This window comes from Ceratosolen solmsi, unplaced genomic scaffold (assembly GCF_000503995.2).
Source record: "Ceratosolen solmsi marchali unplaced genomic scaffold, CerSol_1.0 scaffold1, whole genome shotgun sequence".
NCBI lineage: Eukaryota > Metazoa > Arthropoda > Insecta > Hymenoptera > Agaonidae > Ceratosolen > Ceratosolen solmsi.
The window spans coordinates 5,675,370-5,701,383 of record NW_011948415.1 but is presented as its reverse complement, the minus strand read 5'-3'; the positions used below and the strand labels follow the sequence as shown (position 1 = coordinate 5,701,383).

The 26,014-nt window shown below is 28.9% G+C and overlaps 1 protein-coding gene across 1 annotated transcript in view; it reads right to left on the bottom strand.

Annotated features, from left to right (window-relative positions):
• Positions 1–1,567: 1,567 nt before the first annotated feature.
• LOC105359020 (lachesin) overlaps positions 1,568–26,014 on the bottom strand; it is a 26,721-nt gene continuing 2,274 nt past the window's right edge. The window contains exons 3-9 of the mRNA XM_011495494.1: positions 25,760–25,945; positions 18,333–18,416; positions 15,099–15,228; positions 14,524–14,661; positions 13,113–13,232; positions 5,096–5,302; positions 1,568–2,179 (exon numbers count right to left, since the gene is read on the bottom strand). Of these exons, the coding sequence (XP_011493796.1) occupies positions 1,839–2,179; positions 5,096–5,302; positions 13,113–13,232; positions 14,524–14,661; positions 15,099–15,228; positions 18,333–18,416; positions 25,760–25,945 (1,206 nt within the window). The 3' untranslated portion in view covers positions 1,568–1,838. The remainder of the gene's footprint in view (positions 2,180–5,095; positions 5,303–13,112; positions 13,233–14,523; positions 14,662–15,098; positions 15,229–18,332; positions 18,417–25,759; positions 25,946–26,014) is intronic.

Here is a 26,014-nt window from a genome sequence, read left to right as displayed (position 1 = left end):
GTCTTCCTCGAATAATCAATATTTTTGGCTTGTACTATATTTTCGCGAAACTATGATATTTGAAAAACTTATCTTTAAAGAGTATTTTAGTATTTAATTTAATATTCATATTGATGAATGCAAAAGACAATTTATATAATAAAATTAAGAAATGTAAATTGGTCTATGTTATTAGTTGACTGATTTTGCGAAACCTCGATGGAATTTTCGTAGAATTTATCAATAAAGAATAACATCAAAATATAATAAAATTTTATTATATTGTTGTACAATAAAGTCTATGTTAATAATTGAATTAGCGAAATAGTTAGAAATTGATAAAATTTTAGATTTATTATTGATTTAGCTTTGTTAGATTGTTTTGGGATTTTAAATTTAATTGCGAAATATTTAGATATTTATAAACGTAATTGCAATCACAGTTTAATTAATATTTACTTATATTTCATGAAATCTTTATAAATTTCAATTATATAATTATCCGAGAGACATTATATTGTAATTGTATAATAATATCTGAATTAATTCGAATTATTGTATTATTATATGCATTTGTTGAGTTTTTAAAATTATGTTTAGAATATTGTTTATCAGGTATTTTAGAGAATTTTTAAATTTGTTAAAATAAGCATTTGATGTCGTTACTTCTGCAGATTATTTAAAAACCTTCATAGCATCTAATTTTTAGATGGCAATACCGAAGGCAAAAAATTGTTTCATTCTTTGCTAAATTTTCAGCTTAACATGAAATCAATTTAATCAAACATTTTTTCAGTTGGTCCCGTATATTACATTGTAAAGTTTTAATATTTCACCTATGCAATGCCATACATGAGACATATTAGTTTTCTTTTTTCTTTTTTTATCTAATGGACTTTTAAGTATAATATCAATGAAATTTATAATATCAATTATAATAATGCATGCGAATGAAATTTAATTAGACAGTATTAAACGAGAGAAGGAACGAGTCGTTTAATTTTAAAGGAATAATTTGATTCGTGACTCGAGCAACAGAATGTATGTGTATATATATACTTTAGTTTCGGTGGTATCATCTGGTAGTAAAATATATAAACATTGCTACGATATGATGTATATATTATGAAAAACGAATAATAAAGTACGAAATAATCGAAGTAAAATAATTAATGTACTTTTACATTCCATTGGAGTATCATCGGGTGGGGCAATTAGATACATTAAAGATAAAGTTAATTATTACGCATCTAGCAACGAACAAATTTATTCACTCGCATATGAACTACATTATAGATCAAAGTATCAATATTCTGTTAACTGTACTTGAAATAAAATTTTTCGAACGCTATCAATAATAAAGAGGGGCAATTAAAATGCTCTAAATCAGCCTTAAATACCGCCAAGCCAGAAATTTTGAAGCTGACTTCAATGAAACGCATCGATTAGTTTGAAAAAAAAAAAAAAAAAAAGTCACTATACGACGCCTTATGCTTATGTCGTTTCAGCTCACATGAAAATATATACACAAGGCCATGGACCGCTAATGAAAGTAGTGCTCGATTAGCTTGAAAGTTGAGTTGCCGGGGTTTGGCTCACTTATGTAATAGGAAGATCGCAGCCTAACATCTACAACACGAATACAATCAAGAGAAACACGCGCAGGAGAATGCTGGGCACTTTGTCCGTGGGACTCGCGGGAAGCTCCCCGTGCGCACCTGCCCCCGGTCGCGCCGACCCAGGCACGAGGTCCTGCCGACACGGTCGTTTAGAGGAGAACGGTGCACTCGAGCCCCGACGCGCCTCGTTTACGCTCGACCGAGGCGCCCAAACTCGGAGGCTCATGTCGGCCGCGTGTTTCACCTGCAGTAGACGAGGAGGGGCAGGATGCCGGCCAATGCGGGCGGAGTCGCGCTCCAGGAGCCGGAGGTGGGTCGTCTGGAGCGGGGCTTGAGTCCGGAGGTCGGGGTCGTGTGCCGCGTCGAGCCCACGAGTCCTTGCAGGGAGTTGTCGAGGGAGGCCGGCTGCTGGCCGAAATCCGAGGCTCGCTCGAGGTGATCCGTCGGGGAGTTCCCGTAATTTGGCTTCCGCGAACCTGCCTCGAGGTCCTGGGGCTGCTGTTGCTGCTGCCTGGTCTCGCTCTCGGATTCCCCGGGCAGTGGTTCGCCCGAGACCTTCTGCTTCACCGCGCTCGTGATGTCTGTAACACGCGCTACGTTATGATCCGGAGGCTGCCAAGGGGATCGTAGCCTTGCATTTTACACAGAGAATTAATCGACAAGTAGTATGCGTATGCGTACGGCAAACGAGCGTGCTGTATCGCCTAGAAAGTAAATGGCCAATTTTATAAAACGCGATTAAGAGTTTGAAAGAAAGTGATTGTAAATGAAAGTACATTATGTGACACTCGGGCGTGCTTAGTTTAAGCAGAGGAGCGAGTCGAGTTGGGTAACTTTTCATTTGGTAGCTATAAGTTTTGAATGTCTGTTTTATTTGCCTGTTTATTTTTTGTTTTTATAAAGCTATTTTATTTTATTTTTGTTTTTGTTTTTTTTTTGTTTTTGTTTTTTTTTTGTTTTTATTTTTGTTTGTTGTTGTTGTTGTTGTTGTTGTTGTTGTTGTTGTTCGCTACAAGTGTTAAGAATTCCATAATTTTGTATGTTAATTATTTTATCGTTAAATGAATGAATGATTTGAATAAAGATATCTCCGAGACTCTGATGAGAGCACGAAATTGCTTGTTTAGATAGATTTAAAAAATTTTTAGTGTCATTTGAGTATTGGTCGTCTCTATGTATCAAAGACAAATTGATAAGTAGAGTGACATAAATATTTGACGAAATTACATGTGCAGTAGTCGACGTGACGTATATAATAAAGGAAGATTTGATGTAAAAGATAAAATTTATTCGCGAGGCTCGAAAAGAGGCTATTGCGATAAGTTTCAAGAATATTTCCTTTGGACAAAGGGACAAATGCATAAAGAAATTTAATGTATAAATCAATTGGAAGGAAGACTGTTTATATTGGCTTTTAAAATTATCCTTATTTACGACGACAAAAGCAAAGTAGCGTAAAAGATTTGACAACAAGGGTTTTAAAATACAAACAAGTTTAACGTTCCAACATTCCTGGAAGACGAATGATAAAAAATGCTTTAGGAAAAGGTCGCGAGCAGAAGAGAAGGTACCGATGAATATAAATGATTATTAAGTACATTAAAATAAGTCATTGTGTAGTTGTTTTGTTGTACGTCTTTTCCAGCGAAACATTGTCAATCGTCAAAATGTTGCACAGATGGACGAGTTTTTATCGGCGATTTCCCGAATTCAAATTATTCTTGTCTTAAACAATGATTTATCGTTTTTATTTATTTCTTACTTAGTAGGAAGTTCCGGGAGAATGTAAAAGGAAAAAGTTTTTACTACAGTCCATTCGATTTTATGATTATATAAATGAACGTCAGTGATAAGAATTATAATAAAACTTTTGTCACGTACGTGATGTATCATCATTGGAGCTCGAGTTCGTGCCGTTATATGTGAAATTATTCCAATAAAAAGAAAATATTGTTATCGATAGTTTGATTAGAAGCGCATCAGTCGAGCAAACACAAGTTCTCCGCTCCTACTTCGCAACGAGCAAAGCAATCCCCTAATAATAATGAATTTATGCAACAGAATTTATGCATTAGAATTTGATATCCAAGGGAGTAATTAATGCATACATTAATTCGCATTTTTATTCTTACATTAAAGTGCATTACACGCTTATGCGGCCGGCAATCGAAATTTTCTGAATATTTATTTTAGCGCTTCGTATTATTTATACGGCATATTGCGAGAACGACTTTTTTTGTCCGTGGCGTGGCTTTTTTGTCTATGGATTTTGACGATTAGCATTTTATTTCCAAACGCTAGAGATAACCGTACGAGCATTCTTATTATATTAAATGGAAAAGTGAGTCCCTCGAAGCGAGTAAGCTCAACTGAAATCAAGAATTAAAATCCACGTTAAGCGACCCCCTTGTTTGCCTCGGAAATTGCCGAGCACCGATGGAGCGACTCACAGGGCTGATATCTTCACCCCCTAGATTTATTAGACCTAGGTTTATCGAACCCGTGTCTGCCTCAGCCTCTAGTAAATGAAATTAAAATAAGTCGCGCGGAACGTCAGCCAAGCCATTGGAATATTTTTCCGGGGCAGTCGCGTCTCTGTTGGATAAAGTCCCGGAAGACTTAGCTCGCAAATTGGACTTCCACGCTCGCGTGTTACTACTTCGTCCACCGTTAATGTAAGGATATTGCCTTATTGTTGGGGTACTCGTGTATTGCAATCGATGGCTTACGTATGCGCCTTTCGCACACGAGTCCGCACATGTCATGGACACATATTCGAGCGAGTTTATGAGGTTTGTTTGGCTAAAAGGCTTTGACTTATGGGCATGTGAAATTCGATGGGATATTATTTACAAAAGTGCTTTGATATTTGAATTCCTTTAATTCATTTTTCATCTCTCTTTATTAGCAATTTAATTGCGAGTAACTTGAATATTTGGATAACAATCATATTATTATATTTAATAACTCGAGGCTTTTAATGACATATTCTAGATTTGCCTCGTATAGATATGTTATTATTATGTATTATGTAGATATGTTATGTTGGTATTGTTATGTTGTATGCGTTGACGTGGAATTGTGAAAACAATTTGAATAAGGAAGGGAGCGAAACATCGGTAACTCAAACGAAAAGTATATTTATTGCAAAAATGAGAGAGCATCTACATTTACCGCAATTTTATGTGACAATTAAATTCAAATTCATCTCATTGAGATATATCTATCTATATATATATATATATATATATATATATATATATATATATATATATTTGACTATGAATAGCTCGCTTCGTGGTAGACACTGATGCTCCAACGCATTATACGATAGTTTATCGATTATTTCATTGTTAAAGGTATGAATGAAATTCAATAAAATTACAATCAAACGAGTCATTTCTTTAATATAAACGTTGATGAAACAGCCATTTTTCGACAATATTGCACGCATATTTCATAGAATTCTCAGTTGCAAGAGAGTTTAATTATCTTACCGTACAGACGAATACTGCTCTCATAATTTCCATTGGAATTACTTGCGGCGCATCGATAAGTGCCGACGTCCTGCTTGGTAAAATTGCGTATGGTTAAGAGCATCTTTACTTTGAAATTGAAGTTGGGATGTGTGGTGTGGTGACCTTTTGTCGGTGCCTTCGTCACCACTTGGACGTCGTGCTGTCTGCTCGATATGATCATCACGCCTTTAAGCAATTTATCGATCATAGGTACTGGCAATGAAAAGTAACTGCACGTCGATGTTGTAGTCGACGGCGCGTAATTTACAGGAAGCACTTGTATTATTATAGTATTTCGATTTTATGGGAGTAAATTTTTTGTAACAGAAATACACAATAAAATCCATCGTTTGAGTACTTATTCAATGAGCTTTAACGAGATTCGATAGTTTCACGTGCACGTGGGCGTGCGCGTGTAATAATTGCTTGAATTTTACTTTTAGTATGAATTAAATTGTTAAAAATAGTCAATTATTATTTGTTTAGGCATTTAAATGTTTTCCAACCAATACAATGGATAAAAATGTATATATTTCGTCAGCGAAGAATAAAATTTTTAACAAATGTTAAAAATACATCGTATGGAAATGCACATATATTTTACACGCACGCGCAAACAAACACGCGCACGCACACACGCACAGTGACACAGTGACACACAGTGAGTAGTTTATGTTTCTACATGCGAACAGTTTAAAAAGGAAGTAAAGAGCAGACTGAAAGCTTAGGATAACAGGAGTCGTGATAAAGTTGTGTATAATAATTAAAACTCATAATTTATATAGTTTCAACTTATTTTTATAAGTTAAAAGATTATTAAACCGTGTACAGTTTGTGTTATATAGCAATTAAAGCAGATACATTGTAGTATAATTTCATAATAGTCCTATAATTTGTAATTATACGACTTCTAATACAAATTACCATTATTTAATTGCCTTGGATTTTTAATGAAAATATATTATAATAAATATGCACGATTTATAATAATTAAAATGAATTCTAACGTTATAAGAGAAAAATAACGGCAATTCAAAGTACAATGATATTATAGAAAAAATCTAAATTACATTTTTTGCTAACGAATAAAAATTTTCTAGAAAAAATGTTCATGTTTTATAACAATGCTTTTCGTTAGTAATAAAAAAGTAAAACAAATTAAACCAAAAATATAATATCCAAGAACGTTGACTACTGCAAAATCATTACAAAGTCGGCGACTAAAAAGTTCAAGCATATTCTCTTAAAAATTATTTGTTAATAATATGTGTTAATAATATATTTTAGATTATACTTGACATTTTTTTTTTTTTTTTTTTTTTTTTTTTTTTTCATGAATTTATTAACGAAGTAGCCATTATAAAGTGCGATAATATATAAATTTTTCTCCAATTTTTCTATATTGTAAATAATTAAATTTCTTGAGTATAGCTAATTTTGTTTTGTTTTTATTCATTACAAACAATCACATTTATCCGTCATTCGACATTATATATATAACATATACATTTAATAATATAATTCTATAAAGAATCCATAAACTGTATTAAAAAACTTTATCATAATTTAAGTCACATACTTACAGCTACGAATTTGGAATAACAATAATTATCGCATTAACGTCTGCGCTTAACGTTACAATTGCTAAGCAAAGAAAGAGGGTGGGGTGGTGGAGTGTATCAGTATATTACTTGATGGAAATATATCTTTTATTGCGTAAGGGCTAGTTGAACTAGTAGCGTAGTGACGCGACTGACTAGTAGATTCTTTTACAAAAAATGCTTTACATTATAGAAGTCGAGCTTTAATGGGTTGATCTTTGGTTACGCTACTCGTTAGGTGATAATCTTGCACGTACTATCACCTTTCGGATGCTAAACAACACCGTAACCGTTACTACATTCATGTACAGGCGTTTACTTAGCCACGTGACCAGTGAGTGCGAGTGGCTTTATTAGACTAAGGCGAAGAGAATCTAACAGAGACATCTCATAAAATATGTTGTTTGGAAAGCTGACAAACAAGATTGTATTACCGTTCGCTATATTAATGAATACCTTAACGAGTAAGTTTGATAAATTATTTATTACTTCATGGCTTGCGTTTAGCGAAAAAATATATTCATATTACTTGTTATTTGTGGCTGATTATGATTGTAGTTATTTTCAAGATAGAAAAAGAATTTAAAGGTTACAAGGAAGATAAGATATATTGAGTAGATTTATATTTCCATATTTTATAAACAAAATTTTATAATACAGCCAATCATTTTAAAACCCCTGGCCCCTGCGCCCCCTCCCCCCACCCTTACCATCTATTATTGTAGGAGCAAGTAAACTGAGATATAACTTATTTATGGATTTTTCACACTGCTGAAGTAAATGTTCTATTAAATTGTAACTAGTTAGAGCATAAAAGAGTTTACTATAACACGATAAAACCATGTATGTTTCATTTGAATTTAATATGTTCAACTTGCAATGAAATTTTATGTTTTTATTAATTTTTTTTTCTTTTTTTTTTTATAATTTGCTTTACTGAGATATTGGACAGAAGGCTTTATTTATTGATAAGAAGCAAAGAAAATAAATTTTATACTATATGGAAGTTTTTTTTTTTTTTTTTTTTTTTTTTTTTTTTTTTTTTTTTGATTGATTAATCAGGTGATAAAAGTCTATGATATTCGCAGTTTTGGCTGGCAGGGTTTAATTATAGTTAACACTACAAAAACATTAAATTAATGGCTGTTTTTAATATGATACATGGATTTTTTCAAGGTGATAGTATAAAGTTATTTAAGTTATTTTGGAAGCAAAAAAAAAATCAACATTAATTTTATATATAATTATAGTAATAATTTTTTTTTTGTATTTCATTCTATATATTTACTGTTATTATCACTGTTCTGGGTATATTTTTCACGAACGTTATTATCAACAAAGCTAATACGTTGTATTTGTTAACTTTTCTATTAATATTTGTAAATCTTCTTTTATCATTTTAGAAGGGAATCGTCTTAATTAAAATTCCAAGTCAAATAAATTTCGACTATTTTCTATTTTACTAGTATATTTACTGTTTTACTAGGGTTGAATTGATTTGTAGTTATTTAATTTTTTATCGATCTTAATAAACTTGTAAGACTGTATGTTTACGGTGTCAATTCTGAAGGTTTGTTGGTAACTATTTCTGGTGACATGCTTAAACTTTATGATTAATTCATTAATATTACATGGAGCATTCGAAAAAAATTACCTCCATTTGATAATATTGAAATATAATACACTGTTATTCTATTGTTTGTCCCATCGTTAAACTTATAAAGAAAAATTAAAAAATCTATCATAATTAATGCATAATATAAATAATGTGATATAAAACCGTTATTTTGAAATAGGCTTTGGATAATTAATTTAAGTCTTGGTTGAAAGAATGTCTAATTCCGTAATTGTTAATTCAAAAGTTTTAACCGTAAAATATTATGTAATTTAAAAATATTTGCTCTTTTTTTATTATATAGCTATATTAATTTAAGGTGATATTTTCGTATTGTAATCACTTTAATATATAATTATCGTAATGCGTTTTTATAGAAAAATGAAAAATAAAGTATATCAAAGTTGGAGAATATTGTTCAACATTTTGGTAAGTAAAAACCAACTATATATAGCCTGGATTTATTAACTCTCCCAGAACGTATAATATTACAGAATCTTTTGATATTATAATAACACGTAATTTATAATCGCAAATCTCTTTTATCTTTTAAAGAGTATTTGTATATTTGAAAGTAAGCTTCCACCGTAACTTTCTCTAAATTGTTATTGTGAAAAGTGCGTTGTTGCAAAAGTCGTTGAATTGATTAAATGTCCGACAACTGTAATTTCACTAATTTACTATTGAAAAAATGACTATAAAATTATAAATATAATAATTTAAGATAAAATTTCAAATTTGTTTGTATTTTGTAAATAGCACATGGAAAATCATTTAGAAAAGATGATATAATTTAACATGTAAAAGTTATTATGTGTTTAGGGTTATAAAAAATGAAATTTTTAAATTATAACTCGACATTCACTACACACGATTAACAAATATTCAATCAAATAATTTCGTCAAGTGCTTATAATTGATAATCTATTTCGAGATTAAATCAATAGATTTCGTTTTTACGTTAAAACAAAAAAAAAAAAAAAAAAGAAAAAAGAAAAAAAAAATAGACGTTACGGCACCTTATTACGAGAAATAGTACAGGAAATGAATTTTTGTAACAACAAAGTTGGTGTAATAAATGGCAAACTTGCTCTGTACAACAAGTTTTCAATTCATTTCAACAACGTTCAAATGATTAATATCCCAAAAGTAAAATGTCAAGATTTTGTCTGCAATTTATAATTGATATCGCATCCTTCATTTCCCGCTACGAATCGCAGACGATTATGCTTCTTGATGAAATGTCATTACGAAGGAAAACCTAAAGGAGCGAAGAAATTATATGCTTTCCAGCTGGCTAAACGCACACAAATGCTTTCATTACTCCCAGCTCTATTATATCTCGTTGCTCGTTGCACATAAAACTCCCACGTACCGCATATTTCATTAACACTCGCCGATTTATTCGAAAGCTCAAGTAGCGCGCAACGATGGGAAATCGGAAAGCCGTGTGTGTGTGCGTGTGTGTGTTCGTGATATCGCCTGGAATGCCAACCTCTCTTGACAGGATCACTTACCATCGGGAAGCTACGGCCCGATCGATCGGCGCTCAGGTTATCCGTTCGAGTTAATAAACTCGGAAGTGCACGGCAGCCGTTGCCGTAGCCTTAATGTTGCGGTCATGCACACGGGTGACAATCCTGACTGCGCTGCAGGGCACGTGGCGGTTTTCCGTTTGATTTTAGTATTCCTCTAGCCCCGTCCAAGATATTTTCTGGCGCGGCTGCGCTGGCAATTTTCTTTCCGTCCTCTCCCCGTTCGCTCCTTTGCCTGCTTTATGTGTTTTTTTCTTTTCTAAACGAGATACGAGCCTACGATATTTCTGCGCAATAAAAATTCGCCGATTGGAAATTCAGTCAAGCATTTGCATATTCAATTATTCAGATTTCCTTCGTGACAATTGATTTATTTTGTAATGTGCAAGCGACGACTCGATATTAGTCGTATTATAATGGCTGTGTAATTCAATGTAATGAAAATTCATATGTGAATAAGTGATGGGGAAATTTTCAAAACAAAAACAAACAAATAAAAGCAATAGCATTCGATAGATTTCATTTTCTTTTTAATATATCCGTAATGAATTGCCGCAATTATTTTCAACGTCGTCGTTATGTCGCATTTAATTAATTATGCATTTAATTGAGCTACTTCATTTTGTAACGAAATTTATTCATCTATAAGATGTGCAATATTTATACTTCAATGTTTATTATTATTGCTATTTATTATTTTCGAGTGAATTCAAATATTCCATTGGAAAAACATGCAACGCTTCCAGTTTATGCCGATGGAAAAATTTTTCAATTACGATATGGAGGCGCGCAATACTTATGAACCGTACTTCTATTATTATTACCACATAATCTTATTATACATTATGTTATTAAACATTAATATATTATTGTAATGCACGTAGATTGTCATTTTATTGGAAAGGAGCTTTTATTTACGTAAGAAAATTTTGTGGAACGTGTTTTCAACTAAATATTTAAATTCATCGACTTAAATAAATAAAGAATAACGATATAATGTCAGTTGAAATTGGCTAATGCTTGTTAAACTATTTAAGCATACCTTGTCTACAATACTATTATGTCTATTATAATTTTTGCTCAATCCGACAAATAATACTTATCTTTAATTTCAGTTACGATCAACTTTCAACATACTTTAAAGAGTTGGAATTATATTTTGATAAAGTTATGCTATTCTGCGGGTGGATATAGTCCCAAAAGTAGATGTAATACTATCTCTGTGTATTTGAAAATGCATCAGTGAGTCTGGTAACAAGGAACTTCTATCGATGCCGAGGCACTAAATTAACTGGATATACTATGTATATATACTATGTGTATTCAGTTTAAGGGAAAATACAAATAACGAATTTTCAGACTTTTGATATTAAGATGAAATATTAAAATATATGATGCGTGTATAAAATATGTTTTTTGATTAATGAATTTGCTCGATTTGTTTTTTAGTTTCTTTATTTAGCTCATACTTCTGTCATTACGTTAATTATTTTCTACCTATGTCTTTGCATTTTAAGATAATCAATCTGTTGAAGTGACTTCATTACACATTGTTGATATCTAAAATTTCAAACTAAGAATAATTACTCAGCCATTGTATTATGCATTGTATTATTACATGTTTGCGATCTTATTGATTTATGAAGAAAATTTTATTTATGTTGCTTTGTCTTTTTCTTTTTCTTTTTCTTTTTTTCTTTTTACTTTACTCTGGCATCCAAATTGTAAGAACAAAATTCTTCTGAAATATTTTGATTGATTGGTTAATCATGCTTGTAAAAATGCAATTTGGAGTCGATGATTTTGTTAAATAATTTTTATCGGTATAAATCATGATTTAACTTCGCAATGAAATATTTTAAATGAAATTCACAATTTAATATTATGTAGTCTCTTGAAATTATCTTAAATTTAATGTAATTAATTTAAGAGTTTAAAATATTTGAGTGATTGAAGAGATATTTTGATAATTGATGGAAATGTGTAATTTAACGTCGATGTTGCAATACATTTCATATATTAATAAATTTATGTCAACATTGTTTATTCTTTGATTAATACGTGTAAGAAAGGTCATTAGATCGAAGTCTTTCAATTACTTTCACATCATATTTATTTGCATACTATATAAGTTAAATTGTGGTATTTTTATGAATTTTGAAAATCTTTAACTGATTATACATAGTATTAATTAAGCTTTTTATAATGAAATATGTGTTATTAATTTTCATGTATAAATATTAAAATGCTCTCAGATGTCGTAACTATAACCCCATGTATTATATAAAATTCTAAAATATATATATATATATATATATATATATATATGAATAGATATTATTTAGCTACGGATTTGTTGCTGCTAAATCACAAAAATTTATCGCTATTGTTTGTGGCAAATGATATATTTTGATTTATTTTTTTCTATATATTTTTCCCTCAATATGCTATTTAAATACTAATTAAAATAAAAAGACAATGATATTTCATGCCACGAATCATGGATAAATTGTCTTCGTATCAGTTATTCTATAATATTTCGCAATTTTTATGTATTACATGCTATTTCTAATGCTAAAGTTATTTGAAATGTCATAAGTCAGTATGCATAAGTACTATTTCTAATGTAATATCTCGGCATAAAATGTGTTATATATATTTCTGTATTATTGTTTATGATTTGCATGGAAATGGTGGTTGTAAAATTCAACCGAATTTCTTATTGTTACGAGAAAAATGCATATATCATTTTTCCAACATTATGTTTAATTTATCACCCATTATGCAAATGTTAAAAAAAAATTTTTTTTTTCTCCACAAAAAATAATACGAAAAATACTTTAAACATACTCTTACTCCATGAATATTTACAAAATTAGAATTCCATAAGAAAATTAGATTATGTATTATAAAATGATAAAGATGCATTTCTATGGATAATAATGAATATTTTCGATGATTAATTCGGTGAACTTTCGCATGTTACAAATAACCGTTAAGAATAATATTTTGAAGTTGATTTTTAAAATGAAATAAAAAAACAATGTAAATAGAGATTTTTAATTTTGGAGAACTCATGTACTCCATTGACAATCATTATTTACATAAAAATAACATTCAACCGAATCTCGCGTAAATTGTTTGCTTAATAAAACCAATTCTTTTAATAGTTACAAACGATGCATTTGATTGGAGTACTGTGGAGAAAAGGAAGGAAAAAGGAGAAAGAAAAACGTTGCGCTTACCATTATTGTTGAACCAGTAATTAATCGATTGTGGAGAGGCCTCGACGAAACATTCGAGCATGACGTCAGTTCCGAGAGGCGCACCGACCAGTTGATTCGGCACGTGTATCACCGGCGGAACTGTTGAAAAAAGTGGGTTCCATACATTTCCACTGTCGCAATTCCAATATTCACACATATCGAACGCGCCAATAGCGACTTTAATTAAAAAAAAGAACCCTTGAATTATTTTTACATCTATGGAATTTTATGAAATAATATTCGTTGTGTTTTCATAACTTTAAATCGCTGGGACGATATTGAAGTCCATTAATTGGTCGATCGATCACTTCTTTCTTAATATTAATATTAGGATAATGCAACTATTCACACCGCTTAACTATTTTTCTTCTTAAAAATTATTATCTTTTTTTTTTTTTTTTTTTTTACAATAAAAATATAAAATAAAAAAATTCAAAATAAAACTCAAAGCTCTCGCTGATATAGAAATGATAAAATAATTTTCACTGATGATTACCAATGAATGTGTTTTTGCGGCAAAAGCAACTAATTAAGTAGTAAAATTTTCGATGGCATGAAATTCAATGAGTATGGCGGAATACAAAACACCATATGAATTATCATCAACTTCAGCTGCTTAACTTTTTCACAGAATTTCAATGGATATATTTATGAATTGTCTTTCTAATCATATACTTTGTAAAATTCGCAAATTATTCGATAAATTTGACTATTGCCAAATTATATTATTTGTATAAAATATTTTAAATAAGGCTTTAGTCAAACAAACATATGGATTTGTACATTGCATTTTTAATCATAAATAATCATCATAACATCGTTCATAAGCAACCAAATTATTTATGCTCATTAATCGTAGAAATTTGTCACATCATTATAATTGTTTGTTTACATTTCAATTGCAATTATTGTAAATTGAATAAATATTTTATAGAGCACACCAAATATTTTGATCAGAATTTTTTCAATCAAAGTTTAATTAACAATTTTAATGCATTTCATTTTTCATGCAATAAAGTTTTTCCAAATTTTTATAAACATTGGATATTGCACGATATAATCATGTTCACAAATATATAATATTTTTCAATATATCTTTGACTATACTGTTTGTATTATAATTAAAATAACTTGTGGAAATATTGTTTATAAATGTTTTATAGCGTCTTAAATGTAAGTGGCGCTTTCAATATAATTTTTTAAGTAAATAAATAAACTAAATATGTCAAAATAAATGAATTTTCATTCCATATATCAGTCTTTAATAATTTTGCACAAATCTGTAATGTTCCATTATGGCGCGTTTATTTCTCTTTATTTCAACTACATGAACGTAATAATTTTAATTGCAATTGATGGTCTTATTTTATGTAAAATTGTATATACGAACAATGTACGTCGACGATTATACGTTTGCTGATAGTTGGAGGTACACCATTACTTGCAATACAATGGTAGACGCCCATCTGATCTCGTTTGATTTTTGGTAGATAAAGTTCCTCGCCAATCCACTCCAAAACTTTGTGCACTGTAATGTCGTAAAGAAAAAAAAAACTAATTATTTAGCTTTTTATTCGACTAAAAGGCTACATATAATATTCAAACCTGCCTAGATATTATAATATATTTTATATAAGAATATAATGAATAATTCTTAGATTTTCATTATTTAAAAAAGTGTAATAAAATTAAATAAGCATATTTCTATTATGTAAAGTCTGGAATTGAGTTATAAATAAGAATTATTTCACGATTAGAATGTCAATTTTGATAAACTCCGTTTTACAATTATAAATATTAGATAAGCAATGGTTATTAGAGTAAATAAAAAGAAATTTAATATTTACTATAATTTCTCACCATGTCCAACAATTTGCCGACTCACATTAATGATAATATTACGTATAATCAATCATAAATTATTTCACTAATAAAAACCACAATAATTTTTCAGGATGGACATACCTTTGAATTTCTCATTGGAGCTAGTTGATTTCTCGTGAAAGGGCTCTCGAATAATTATTTCCTTTTGATCTTCTCTACGCCAACTTACTCGCGGGGACGGTATTCCAGATGCTTGACATTTCAGTTTTACCTGAAATTCAATTATACTTATGAATATAATTCTGTTTTTTAAAAGTAATAACAAAATATATGTTTTTATTTTTATTCGAGCTTTGAATGTATTTTCTACAACGGATTATCACGGATTGAATCCGAAATTTTAATAAATTACGCATTTATTAAAATAATACATTGGAAAAAGCATGAATTACAAATGTAATATAAAAAAAAAAAAAAAAAAAAAAAAAAAAAAAAAAAGTATTTCATATCGAAAGGGCAAAGGTATTAACGATACATATTAATTACTTTGAAAATTTTTTATATTTTAAATGTTGGAATGCTTCCGGTTCTTTTGGTTCACTGCCAATTAAACATTATTAAAATAATTTATCATAATACGAATGGGTAAATTGAACAAGGATAATTTGATTTCCTAATTGTTAATTTATGAATTGAATCGGTAGGAATAGCATTTTTAATAAAGTAAGATAATCGTTACAAAAATTTTTAATTAATTGCCTTTCATTTTGAACAATAATAACAATTGATATAATAAATGTTTGATTTTGCCGTATTATTTGTAAATATGATTAATTTAATGGGAACTAGGTGCCTATTTTAGTGGTTTCTCCATTATTATCACTTCATAATTATGTATTAAAACAAAAATAATAATGTTAATGCATTGTCACACAAATAAAATAACAAGCGAGTGAGATGTAGTTTTTTAAATTTAATATGGAAATGTACGACGTGTCTGAAATAATGCTCGACGTCCTTCGTTATTCCGAGGGAAACAATACTTTCTTATTCAAAACTAGAAGAAACACAACTTTTAAATGGTTTTTCTCGAAGAAAATTTCTGGTTCAGTGTCCAACGTCCACAATCGCCTCGCAACGATTTCATTCTGAATTTCGATGTTAACAGAATTAGTTATCCGTTGCGCGAGACAGAACGCACGAGAAAACTCGAAGGGAACGAGGCTGTGAGTTCCAATTTATCCGAACTCAACTGATGAGAGCTTAATCGAGTCAGTCTGGTCTAGATTTTCAATGAGTATTCGGAAACATTATCGGAATAGTACTTGCAGTAGTGAAGTTGAAGTTCGCTTACTCTTATTGTTGCATGCGCCAATTTATACTTTAATGAGAGACAAATTCTTTCAAATAAGATATCTCACCTGTTCTATTATTCGTCAACTAATCGATTTCACGCGAAGCCATCAATAAACTAATCTACTCTTTTACAGTTGACATGTAAATAAAAATATACTTAAAATATTTATAATGTTTTTAGGCTAATGATATAGTAAGAATTTTAAGATAGCTAAGTTGAATAAGGAATCGTAGGAGATTATGATAAAATTCTAAATAAACACGATCAGTATATAAAATTGCAATAAATAAAAATATTTAACAAAGTTCTGTTATTGTTGGGTAAGAACGTGCATAAAATATATTAATAAACTACTTTAGTACTTGTGAACACAGAACTGTAATAATTACAACGAGATTATTTATATTTATGAATAAATTAATTTATGATATTTATAATTCATGTAATTTATGAAATAATATTTCCATCAAGAATATTATAGAATATTATGGCAAATATATCTAATGAAGGAGATGATTTATTTTTGCGCCAATCGCAATTTAGGAAGACAATGTTTAATAATAATCAATGTAAATTAATTTACAAAAATGAATTGATAAAAGTAAAAAATAATTATCCATCGACCTACAAAACTTTCTAATTGACGAAAATAAATAAGTCGATTAATGCAAATATAAAAATCTTATGTCGCTGGTAATATTTTGATTAGATTTATTTAACATTATATATATAAAGTTTTACACGCGTAAATGATATAGAAACGAGAGCGTGCGATAATGGGAATTTGGAAGAAAACTTAAAATTTTAATTTGCGAGAAAAATGCTTGAGAATCAATAGAATAAATAATGGAAGCGAAATAATTAATTATCATCATTAATGCACACGCACGCACACACACGCACACGCGCAGACACGCACACACGCGCACACGCGCGCGCGCACAGAAAGTATAAGATTTCGCGGATGCCGGTGAGATGCTTTTGTTTCGTATTTTACACAGTTCGTTTTCTACACAGCACAATTGGGACGAATGTCTCTGTGCTCATTGCAACGATTACGAGGAATATGCGTGGAAGTGACACAAGGATGGTAACAGCAATCTGATAACACCCGAAGAGACCTCGCGTCAACTATTATCCGTGAGTTGCATCTTTTCATGATTGTCTAGCGATATTATACACGCGTTTCGAACTTGAATATAGTGAATGAAAGGAAGCTTCATGCTTGAACATCCGAGGGCACTTGTTGAAGTTTAACAAAATAACAGATAAGGTGGCAATGTGAATTCGTAACTTGAGTTGGCTCCCTCGTTCTCTCTCTCTCTCTCTCTCTCTCTCTCTCTCTATCTCTCTATCTATCTCTCTATCTCTCTCTTTTGCTGATATTGAAATAAATATGGTCCTTAAATAATATTAAAACTGTTGAACAAGTAGATTGAACTAATACAAATCTATCAAGGGATAAACAATAACATAAAGTAACGAATGAGCAAAAAATTACTTCGCCTAACATTTTATTATTCAAATAAAAATGTTAACAATATATTTGAATTGTTAAAATATATAACAATTTCTTTAAAAAATTTAAATTATTCAAGCAATTAAATTATGTAATATAGTATATATAATCAGCAGTCGAATGATGGTTTTTCTTCTAATGAGGAGTAAGAAAAATATTTTACAATACAAATATCGATTATTTGTCCAGAAATTATCCAAATTTTCCACCATATATAAATATTTAAAAACCATGGGTATTGTTCGCAAAAACATGTATATTTAAGACTCTTATAGTATATAGTAATACGGATTTACTTAAAAATAATTGAATATTGTTTGGAATTGCAAAGAATTTGTGGTAGGATAAGAAAATTAGTTGAATCAAAAATATTTTTTTTTCGAAACACGATTGTCCATTAAGATCATAACTTCTTATATTGAAATGACGAAAAATTAAATTAAAAGGTTCTTTTATCTTTGTGTTGTGCAAAATTTTTACAATAATGTTCTAAACTTACATGCCATCCCTCTGAAACTGTCACATCGCCAGATGTTTCTTCTGGGATAAAGTCAGGAGGAACTACAATTGACAACATACCCGTCTGAAAAATATACAAAATACTTTATGAAAATTTTTTGTAAATTAAATTTTTGACGTAATTTTAATTAATACGTTGATACAAACATCGATAAAATATAAAATAATTTATACCTCGAATACACGTGCAATAAATATAATTGTAATATTAAAATTTTAATAAAAAGTATCAAACCATATTTATGTATATATATATATATATATATATATATATATATATATGAATATATTCTTTTTCATTAAATATTTATACATATTCATTGAAGATGTATTAGAGACTTTTTTCTTTCTCATTATTATTATATCTGCAAATATACGCAGTTAAATTTTAATTTAAATGAAAATATACATGAAGTAAGATTTTGATAAATTAAAAAAACTATCAAGTCAGTATTTCAACTTATATAAATCATTTCAGATCGAATAACAGAGCAGGAGTAGGATATTATATTATAAAATGTAAAAAATATAAGCGAATATTTTTAATGAAAAATGCAATAACATTGCATTTCTTAGTAAGATGAGTTTTCAGAAAAGGCAAATTACGATTTTTCAAAATTCTTTTCTTTTGCCTTACAACGACGATCGAGGAAAATTATCATTTTAAAAATTTATCAATTTCTAATGGAGAAATTTAGTTTCTCTAAATGTTATGAGAAACAATTTAAAACGACACAAAGTATCCATGGCAAAATACGTAAATAATTTAATATTCGAATTTACATAGATATGACGTCGATGTTAGGCTACTACTTTACATACGTATAAAGAATTCCCTTTTCTATGATAAACTATAAATCCATGTGTTGAATGTGTAATAATTAAAAAAAAAAAACAAATTGAATGGACTGCAAATTACGTGTCGCTAGTTCCATTGGTTATTTTTTGGTTTTATTATGGTCAATGTGAGTGCAACACTGTTTTGAAAATAAAGGCAATGATCGATTTTTTTCCATAAAATATATTGGTATCAGTTAAATATTACTTTAGTTTAGTACTTAAGAACATTAATATAATTTTTAGATAATGAAGAATAAGAGCGTACAATCGAAAAAACTGAAAATCATTTTAATATAATATTTAATGCTGTGTTGATTGCATTTTTGTTTTTTGTTTTATGAATAATATTTAAAAATAATTTAAAACTTATATTAATTCAACAATAATACATTCACTCATAATTTATGCAAAGCAATTCTATCTGTTTACCAGATATTTCTCATCTGATCTTTAATCGTTGAAATTACATTAAGAGCAGATTAGTTAATTTTGATACATTAAGCCAGATAATACAACGATTATCTACTTTCATTATACAATCTGTTATGAGAATACTAATTACAGGATTTTATACGCTTAAACAATATATATATATATATATATATATATTAAAAAAAATTTAATATTGTCAAAACAAACTTTTAATATTTGTTTACGTTTTGATGCGTTATTATTTATAAAAATTTTACAAAAATGCAATAGATATTAAAAATATCGATGATTAATTTATCATGAATGTGGGGCGTTTATTTAAATATATTAATTTAAAATGAAATTACTTCTTTGAAAAAAGTATATAATGCTTTTAGGTTAAATAGTGATATTACATGCTGCCTTACTGTTAAACTAAAATGAATCGCGAATAGGAAATTTAAATAAAATTAATTTAAATAAATGTAAAACTATTCTCAAACGATGATTACATTTTATAGATAATTCAGAGAATATCAGAAGGGATTCATTATAATCAACTCAACACTTATTTATCATACAAATTGGCCAATATCATAACGATATTAAAAATGTTCATGATACAATTGAGAAACTTCAATTTGTTTTAATAACAAAACGGAGCTTTTAGCGTTTCTACATAAAAACAAAAAAGTATGGATCAGAACCGTATCGTTACCATCACCACCTGTACAGGAGTTTCTGTCCGATACGGGATCGCGATCGAGCCCTTTTGTAAGGCTCAATTGTATTACAAAGCCCTTTCATTGGATACGAGGCATCGACACGGCCATTCAAAGGTTTTAATGACCGATAACTTGGCCGCGCACTTTCTTTACATACGATAAAGTGAGGAGAGAGTGAGAGTGAGGGAGCTTGAGAGAGTGGTGGTGGGAGCTCATACACGCGTAGCTGTATTCTGAGATAAGTTCCTGAGGGATGAGACTATCGATTGTCTACAACGTTTATTCGTATATAAGCCAGTAGAAGGGACACAGAACTTTTGCCGATGTTACATCTGCACGCATTATTCTATTGCTTAACTAAATCCTATTTTACAATGTTAGTTTATGTAATAATCCATATATTTCTTCATTTAATAGCTAATTAGTTGGATTCTTTTTCTATCTACAGTTTAATATATAATTTTTTTCATTCATTCCTAGACGTGTGCATTTATTTTTCGCGCATAGGGTTGTGCGGTAATTTCTACGTCACAACTAAACCTAAGCAATGATATATCTATCAAGTAATAGATATATTTGTTCTTTATCATATATGATTGTTTTTATATTTGTTATTTGCTGTTGTGTCAATGATCGTGTTAATAAAACATTGCTATGTATTAGATTCGGAGATTCATAAAAATATTGAAATGTAAATGCATTAAAATAATTATTTAAAAAATACCAATTGTTTATTAAATTTTCACAATTTATGAGTAATATGCTCTACGGAATTGTGGTATAAATCGTTAAAAAATATTTAGAAAACCGCTACAAATAAAAAATTTAATTAAAAATAAAATAAAACATTGTATTAATGAAACTAATGAAAAACGTAACAGAATTAATTGTCAGATTTTTTATTTCGAGTTAAATTATTTTGTTTATATGCTGAAGCGATATAAATGTGAAAATACACCAATTTATTGCTATAAATTTAAGATGAATATTTGTATTAAAATGAATTCGGATGTAATTTAATTAAGACTACGCGTGCAAAAATAATTTAAAATTATAAAATATTTTAAATAATATATATATATATATATATATATATATATACATACATTAGATTAAAATTTTTTGTCTGAAGAACTTTACCCTTGAATTTTTGTTGAAAAATGTTTGAAATTTAAATAAGTTCAACAAATTATTATAATTTACAGATAAAAAGTGTATAAAGTTAACCGAAGAGTATTACATAATATTTTATTTTACATTACATAAAACATACATATAAGAGTATACATACATATATTATATACTAAATTTAGTTTAATATTTTCAATATTTTTATTATTTAATTTTAATATTACGGTAGAATAATACTAAAATTGATATATTATTATTACATAATAATCCATGGTAAATCTAAGACACCCTTTTTAATTTTAATTTAAATAATAATTTCATAATGTGTTACTCACATAAGATTATTATTTCATATTTCTTGCGACAGCAAATGTTTTGTAAATATATTTTGTAAAATCAAGGTTTGACGTAAAAATATTGTAAATTATGTCGCATCTCAATATTTACATTAAATGATTTATATACACAATGTGGATAATAGTAAAAAATTATAATTAATACGCAGGACATTCAGAAATGTATTTTAATTTATATTGTTAGAAAAAGAAAATTTTTATGTACCAATTAGTATACTTATGGCTAGTGAGAAGAAGTAAGAATGCGATGATGCGAAAGTTGCACCAAATAGATATAAAGAAGGCGATAAATACTGGAGGAGTGATTGAACGAGAGATAGAGAGAGAGAGATAGAGAGAGAGATAGAGAGAGAGAGAGAGACATATAAGGTAAATGAGAAAAAAAAACACATGATTTAAAAGTATATAATCTTAAGTAGTAAGAGTCGTTGATGGACGCGCTGTCGACGGCTGTATGGCCGCCAGTGCATACTAACAGCTCCGTAAGTAGTCTTTTGTCTTCTTACGAATGGCTGAAAAATCAGATCTAAAGCGTAATAAATAGCAGCCACTATTGAATGAAGTTTAATTCCATTATGAGGAGCGATTAGTCTATTAAACTGGGATGCTGTTTTGAAAAGACGGCAGTTGCCTCCATTGAGAGCTCACACCGCAAATGGAGATACTCCAAATTTACTATCTTGCATTTAACATTCTTATATATTCTACTCGCTTTCTTTTTAAGTTAAATTTGAAATTCATTTCCTGCTTTGATATGAACGTTGTGAAGTGACGCTCTTTTTCTAACAGAGCATTTAGTGCGCGGATTTTCTGCTCCGTGATGACTGCAAAGAGCATAAACTTCATTAGTCATAAGAGACTATTTCCGAATCTCAAGCATGGCCGAGCAGTTTTTCCAAGCGGTACTTTGATATTACTCACACAGCCAATTGCTAAGTGATAGTGAGAAATCATTTGTTAGTGCATTTTGACAATTTTTTTCAAACCACTTTTTCCCCCATTTAATTGATTCAAGCCTGCTGATAATTAATAATCGTATAAATTAATATTATTATATTCGACTTACGTTGAGGTATTGTAATGATTATTGAACGAGAAGATTCATCAAAGCAATTATTACGCAAGAATTGACGATATTATAATAAAAATTTTGTTTTTATGTGTATTGCAAAACAGGGTATAAATTAAAATTAAAAATATTGATTGAACGATGAAACAAACTGTATTTGTACGATAGATATTACTTGATAAATACACTTTTTTCTTTTTTAATTATTATTGCATTCGCTAATTCAAATAATAATTCTAACGATATGATATAATTTTGTAATATAATAACATTTATTGACAATTTATTCTATTCGAATATCCACAGTCCGAGCTACGGTAACTACAGTAACAAGTGCTCACATGTCCATCGCTTTGATGATGTATTAAGTAGCTTAGTCGATAGTTTTAATTATAATTGTTATTAAATAAACAATTCCATAAAAGCTTTTAATAAATTTTAAAACAACCAAGTGGATTTTTTCATAATATTTTGTTTTTCATCTATTTTTTTTTAATATTTAGCAATATTTCAGATAAAGCATAATCTGAATAACTCATCTTAAAGGACACCCATTAAAATGAAAATTTGAAATATGAGTAGCTTAATTGCTTTTTCAAAGAACATTCAAACAAGAAGAATGATACTTTAATAAGTCTTAAGCATTTTAATTAAAAAAAAAAAAAAAAAAAAAAAAAAAAAAAAAAAAGTAGAAGGAGGTCACAGGGTGAGAGAGTTGAGAAAGTAAGGACGAAAAAAGAAACGTTAACCTCGCGCGAGATGATATAATTGAATAAAATTAAATTCTCGAGTCGTTGCGTATTAACGTCTCATAGTTTTTCTTCAATTAACAAAAATGTTTATGGTTCGAGACCGAATGTTGATATTATTTTGCGTAAATGGAAAGTAACAAGGAGACTTGTGCTTTAATTATTACGACCTGTCACGTTAATTAACGAAGGTCACACAGTATCTCTTTTACGCATTTTTTCGACTACATTTGACATTTATTCTGTGATTTTCGATTTATTTAAGCCTTGTCTGTTCGCTGCTTTTCTCATTATATTTAAAATGATTTTTTAAAATTAAATACAAATAATTAATATCTGTAATAATATTAATTTTGCATTAGGTAGAAAAGATTTTTGAAAAAATAATATCTAATGTAAAAAATAAATGAACCGCAATCTAATATTTGAATATATATATTTTCGCAAATTCTTCAAATTATTACAAAGTGCATTTTTTAATATAAATTTTATATAAATTACTACATTCGTTTTTATAAATTTTAAATACTTACTAATTTTTTTTATCATAATCGCTCTTTAAAAAGTACCGCTATAAGATAAAACTGTTTATAAAATAGATCGTGTATATGTATTTAAAAAATTTGTAAATATAAATTTAGAAAAAATATTTATAACGTTAGTATTTTACTCTTAAATATTATAAAATATCAATAATGTATATGTATTTTTGTATATTTTAAAGCTCCTTTACATTTTAAATGTGATTAAAAAAAAAATTAATATTTGAAAGATTTTGTGAATCATAATGATTATATTTATGTTATTATTAAAATTAAATTAACTTTTTTCATTACGTAAGGACAAATTACGTTACAAATTGGATTTTTATTAAATGATTTACTTTACTGATAAGCAAACGTTTTGTCACGAATACTCATAGACGAATGATGATAATATATTTAGCAAACATGTAAATAAATTAATAACAAATTATTTACTAATGAACAGAAATTTGTTTAAGATTATGTTATAATTAATTCAATTAATCTTTAGCACGTGTAAGAGTGTTTGTAACGATCGATAGTTTTTAGACTCTCACGATTTTTTCAAGATATGTGTCTTATAAGAATTTTTTCAACCATATCCAGGTTTAGGTATTATTAAGCTCTACTAAACATTAGTTTGTATTAGTGGCACCAATAGTCATCAAAATTATGATCAAACAAGAGAGTAATTAGTTGTTTATTCTACGTCTAAATTAGGAATTTACTGTTAAAGTGAAGCGTGTATAGCTCATGAAGGAAAAACTGATAATTAGTATGGAGCATTTGTAAATTAAAATTTAAATGCAATGACAGTAGCTTCAATCTCATTGTTAGTCGATATATCGTGAAAAAATGACATGGTAACATATTTTGTATCATATAAAGAAATTTCAATTCATGATACATTTTTTTTCGTTCTATTTAATATATCATTCACAATCATAATTTAAATAATTTTTTTCAACATAAAATAATAGTTTATTTTCAAAAATTTACGCATCATTTTAATATCCTAAGAAATATTTATCAAATATGTATGTAGAGTGTGTTAATGAATACCATACAATACGTGATTAATATACGTTTATATTATTTATGCATTATTATAAATTGCATTTTAAGTCGTTAGCGGAGCTAACGAAATATCACGTTAAACTTCATTCGTAGAATTTAATATTAAAAGGTTATTTAAATTGGAAAGCACCTTTTTTTGGCCATTTTGAATATTTAATCCGTATTTACACGGTTATTTCAAAATTTACGATATATGGGGAATATTGGTCAAATATAATCTATATAGAAAATGTAAGAATCCATTACTGATTACATACATATCATTAATATTTATTATGTACATCAACAATTCTGCCCTTTGCGTATCTTATATACGTAAAAAATATTGCGATTTATTATGAACGTTAATTGCATTAATTTTAATATACCGTTTTTTTTTTCTGTCAATAGTTGGCAAGTTAAAATACATGGAATAAACCTGACAGAATCAGTGGGCTAAAGCAAGCAAAACTGAAAGTGGCACGAATATAAATGAGACATTAAGTGCTCATCGAAAAATGAATTTTTTAAATGAAGTTTAATAACCTGGCTCTTCATTGGATCCGTGTTGATCTGGCACATATAGAGGCCTTCATCCTCTTTCTGAGCACCTTTGATGCGTAAGCTCCAGGTCGAGTGATCGCCATGGAAAACTGACACACGTGGATTGTGAGTTATCACGTGATCGTGAATAGCCTGGATTGCCTTCGTGTCGGCTTTGACCCAGCCGATCTGCAAAGGCAAATGTACACACGCACACACACACACACACACACACACACACACACACACACACACACA